Genomic DNA, 5,205 nt, shown 5'->3' on the forward strand with positions numbered 1-5,205 from the left:
AAAACAGTACATTATAAAATGGTACGGTGTGGATTTTTAGTAATTAGTTTGAAAACTTCCCCTAAAGTAGGCATCACACACATAACTTTCCCGTAAAACGTGCTAACTCTCATGCAGTCGTGAAAAGTAAAATATTCAATTTTTTAAAACTCATCCGACAAAACTTGCATCTTAAGACCCCGATTGGAATGATTTATTCACATCCCAGCCGTCGTCCAAAATACAACCAATCGGATACTATATTCCGTGCATGTTTCACGATGCACCTTAAACACTTAGTGAAAATGAGTCGCTGATGTTAACCCAAATTGCAATACGGTTAAAATATAGTACTTGTGAATACCGTTATAATTCCAAGAAAAAAAAACTAAAAATGTCTGCTGAGAAGTAAAGATATCGATATGATGATACGCTGACGTAATATCAAATTGAACATTAACCCATACCCAGCTTAAAGAAGAAAATCAAATGCTACTTTCAAAGCCTCAAACTTAAAATGTTCTTTCCAAACGTTATTATTTAAGTTTCATAGATCTAAAATTAACCTTTTCGTCCCAGAATTATTAACTGAAACAGACAACGGACTTACAGTATAAGGCAAAACCGATCCCGACCTAAATAAACCGGTAGTAGCCTCAGTAAACAAATTCACCGAGTACTCGAGCAGATTTATTAATGTTTTTTTTTATAAACGAACATTTCGAAGTATTATAAAAGGAATTTTTATACCCATTCTTTATGACATCCAAAATAAAATCTGGGTTTTTATCGTCATCTCCCAGAAATGATATTGTTTTAGTAAACTCCCCTTGACAAAAGAATTATTTGACTTGCATATGTAGTTATTATGAATAAAGGTTTTCTGATACTCAAAATAATGTTCATGAATATAGAAATTCATGTCTATGTAAAAGAATATTCTTTACAGTTGAATAAATCTACAAAATCAAACTTATCTTTAACTTTGCCTTCATTTTGAATTTGGAGTATGTCTGAGTCTTTGGGCTTGAACCAGCTTTTAGGAGCTGCCGACTGTGAACCTGGCTGAGATCCGCTGAAGCCTGAGAAAAACCGATGATAAATGACTTCCTTTGATCTTGGGACATTCAGCCCGGAAATGTCCCTATGCGAAACACTGTACCGTCCTGCTTGTCGAAAGGAACAAAAAAGCCTGACATTGGTTTGAATACCAAAAGGAGAACTAGGACACTGGTAACGGTTTCTTCGCTTTTCGTTTAGAGAGCGCATGACTTTCAGCGCGTCGTAGCCTCTTCTCGTCCTCGCTGTCACTGGCCAACTCGTCAGACTCATACTCGCACAACGTTTCCGAACCGCAAAACTTTTGTCAGCTATTTTGATGAGTTTGTTGCGTTTACAAACTGTCTTTTTGATTTCATCAGCTCAAGAGATTTTCCTTGTTCTCTCTGTTTTATAAGTTTTGCAGAAGCATCCAAATTATCATAAACGTCCTTTTTGAATAAGAACTGCTTCTTATTCCCTATGTACTTGAAATCTGGCGTACAGGTGCTTTCCTTAAACCTTTTGAATGTCGTTGTTGAAACTGCTTGTACTTCCTGCCAAAGATCTCTCTTAAACAATTTGAATTTTATTGTCGAAATACGTGTTGATAGAATCAAACAATTCCGAGTTCGAATCTCGTCTGTCGCTGAAAGTGGCTGAACTCTCGTGGGCAATCGTCTATTAATTCTTCGTTAGTAGCCATTAAAATTCAGTGTACGATAGAGTACATTAAACGTGTGTAGCAATGCAGAAAACCTCGAATGATGTACACATCCAACCGAATTTAATATACAATGTATATTACTGGTGCACGAAAATATCGTGCGTATCATTTTCAATGATTTTCAATACAATAAATATTCGATTACTTTAACCCAGGATAGATATATTTCTTGTTTTAAATAACTATCATTTGATAATATAAAAATTAATTTGTAGATATATTTTTTATTATACGATTTCTTTACATCTCGGCGTGGTTATTAAAGATCCTGTCTATTGTAATTAAGGTTGTTACCACACTTAAGCGAAATTTTATGTATGTATATTATTATTCTTCTAAAACAATTTTCAAGCAACGAAGAATATGTAAAATATGCACTGCAAATATTTGCCCACATTATATGTAATCATTTAAATATATGCATTCATTAAAAAAAATGACTTTTTAGAAAATAAATTTCTAATTACCTCCCTTTATCAACATGAAATTTAAATTCGGTAATATCTTTACAAATAATGCTTTTGGAACTTACAATATGGATATATCTTCATTTGAAAATTATAATTTTGATATAAAATATGATTTACAAGATCAACAAGGTAAGGCGACATTCAATGAACGCAACAAAATTATTAAATAATTTTGTTACAGGATCTTTAATGTCGAGATGATCATATTGATATGGGGTTTGTTAACATAAAGAAGATCTTATGTCGTGGTGTACCAGGACATACTGACATGAAACAATACAAAAATATCTATATTTTACTAAATAATACCAAAGTTCAAACTCATAGCTTCCGTACTATGTAGATTTTAAAACGTTATGATATTTAACATACTAGCAAATCATTGAATAGTAAGAACTTGTAACAAAGCCAAAGACGGCAATACGTAAATAACATGATAAAAAATGATATGAAGTAAAATTGCAGACCCAACACGCGATATAATTACAAAAATCATACATTCATTTTTATTGTATCTGTGATGCTTTACGTCCCTTACAATCAACTTATTGTTGAAAGTCTTGATTCGAATATCTTTTGACCAGTTGTTCATTGATAGTTTGTGCATCGGCAACGCATTCGTCTAATAGGGACCATAATATAGAAGCAGTGCTACAGTAAGATATCCCTCCCGCAACAATACATCCAAATACAGGCAAAACATAGGCTGTCATTTTCTCTGTAATTTCTGATGCAACCAATGCGGTCGTAAAATTAGTAACCATTTGTACAGTCGACACTGCTGTTCTCAAACGTCCTTTAAGATTTTCGAGAGCTATTTCCAGTGCGAGTGACATTTTCTGCAACGATTCATCATCAAGGCCAAACTGTTGTTTGTAAAAATCGACTTCATGCATAATGATTTCTTTATCTACAGCAATACTAACTCCTGGCATAGGAACTGCTCCACCAAGTGCTGAACCTAGTGCTACTATCATGATTCTTTTTCTAAGTACATTTTTCTTTCGATTTATGAGATCTCCTGTGAGACTTGTCAGTGTTAATGTCATCGCTTCTTGTTTCCATACTGGCGCTTCTTTGATCATTTTTTCTATGAGGATTGGGAAATCATAATCTTGATCATCGCGGTTGTCGATAAGGTAGACCTTGACGTTTTCAAACTGTTCTGTTGCTATTTGTTGTGCCATTTCATTTCGTATTTTATCAACTGTGACAAATTTACTCTCATCATTATCTTTTTCGTTGTTGTCTACATCATAATTCATTTTTGTACGGATAAAAATGAATTTTTTCTCAAGTTTTTCAACTTTCTTTGCTAACCAAATATCGTTTTCGTGAAAACGAGTTGCCGTCAATATCAGAAAAAAATCATACCTTTCAAAACCGACTTCTTCTAAATACTTTTCCTTCGGAAATTTCTGTGTACCAATCCCCGGAAGATCCCAAAGTGCAATACTGTTATTGTCTGGGTGCATATATTTAGTTGGTTCCGTAGTCGTTTCATTTACGCCAACCGCAGCTGCGCCTTCAGTCCGTGGTTTAACTCCTCTAAACTTGTTTATAAATGACGACTTACCAACCCCTGGACTTCCTGTGACAGCAATATTGACGGGGACATTTCTCCATTTGCTCATGTCTTCCTTGATTTTTTTATTTAATAATGACATTCCACCAATTTTAAAAGTTTCTTCGTATTCAGCAGCCTCTTTTTTGTCAAAAGTTTTAAGGTTTTTGATTACCGATGCCAAAGACTTACTTGCAGATTTGTTTCGTTCACTCATTTTGTTGATAGTTAAATAACAACCTGAAATAATAGTTTACAAAATATTGAAATTACCAATTTGACAAATTATTTGTATTTTATTATTTTTTTGACACATGATCAGTAATTTTGATCAATGTAACATTATATATTTTCCTTTTCTGAAATACTACTACTAAATTAAAGAAACAAACTCCAAACAAATATATATTTAAAAGGAAATTGTAACAGATGGAAAATTGAAGGATTTATTGCATTACTGAATGATATAATAGAAGACTTTATAAATTGAGCTATAATATCAAAGCAGTTTATTCACTCTTTTCTCCCTTTTTGCATATTAAGAAAGCTTCTAAATTTTCAGTTAATGTCTTACATCTTCAAAATATCCTGACGTAAATCACAAAATATTTAATTGAGTATCGACTAATCAATGTAAATGCTATACCTATCATTTATCATTGTATCTATCATTCTCTTGAAAATAAACAGGCCTTACACGTGGTTAAAAAATTACAACAACTTCATTAACCTTGATCAAACGACCTAAAACAAACCTAAAGGGTAGAAATCCTTCCAAATAACATACTATTATCATATGGCGCGGTTTGTTTTCATAACTACCTTAACATATTTGTTATATTGTAAACATGTAAAACAGCAACATTAAAAGCCACAACTGATAAATTATTAATACAAGAGAACCATGATGGTCTTGATAGCGCACTTCTGAATATAAATACTCTTAATGACAATTGAAAACCATAAACGAAAGATATAAAATCTAAATTTTAAACTGATTTCATAAAGTTTACAATTGTATTTGAAATAGTACATATGTAAAATATCACTGGTCACTATTGCTCTGGGAAACTTAAAGAAGTAACTTGTAACTATACACAATCAATGGTTTCCTTTAGAGTCAGTGTCTGCTATGAAACTCAATTGTAGATTCACTATTGTTACTGAAAGTTGAAGTCAATTGTTACTTTGCAAAAACGTAATTCTTGGTTGCTGAGGAAATTTACAGTTTGCTATAAGTCAATGGCTGCTATGATGTCACTGATTGCTATGGAAGTCAACAATGGAAATCAAACGGTTGCTATGGGAGTAAAATGTTGCTAGGTCAACGGGTGCTATGGGAGTCACTAATATGGGCAGAAACTTTTTGCTTTGAAAATCAATTGTTGCTTTAATAAGTCACCGGATGATATAAAGTCTTTGGTTGC

The 5,205-nt window shown here is 32.9% G+C and overlaps 1 protein-coding gene across 1 annotated transcript; it reads right to left on the bottom strand.

The window, feature by feature from the left end:
• Positions 1-2,759: 2,759 nt before the first annotated feature.
• On the bottom strand, positions 2,760-3,995 carry LOC132758351 (interferon-inducible GTPase 5-like). The gene has a single exon (XM_060749966.1). It carries the CDS (start codon positions 3,993-3,995, stop codon positions 2,760-2,762), a length of 1,236 nt encoding a protein of 411 aa, XP_060605949.1.
• Positions 3,996-5,205: the final 1,210 nt, after the last annotated feature.

This window comes from Ruditapes philippinarum, unplaced genomic scaffold (genome assembly GCF_026571515.1).
Source record: "Ruditapes philippinarum isolate M1 unplaced genomic scaffold, ASM2657151v2 ctg1784_1_1_1_1, whole genome shotgun sequence".
Classification (NCBI taxonomy): Eukaryota; Metazoa; Mollusca; class Bivalvia; order Venerida; family Veneridae; genus Ruditapes; species Ruditapes philippinarum.

Excerpts from the sequence above, each read along its gene's own strand:
- LOC132758351 (XM_060749966.1), bottom strand. The coding sequence starts at position 3,995 with ATGAGTGAACGAAACAAATCTGCAAGTAAGTCTTTGGCATCGGTAATC.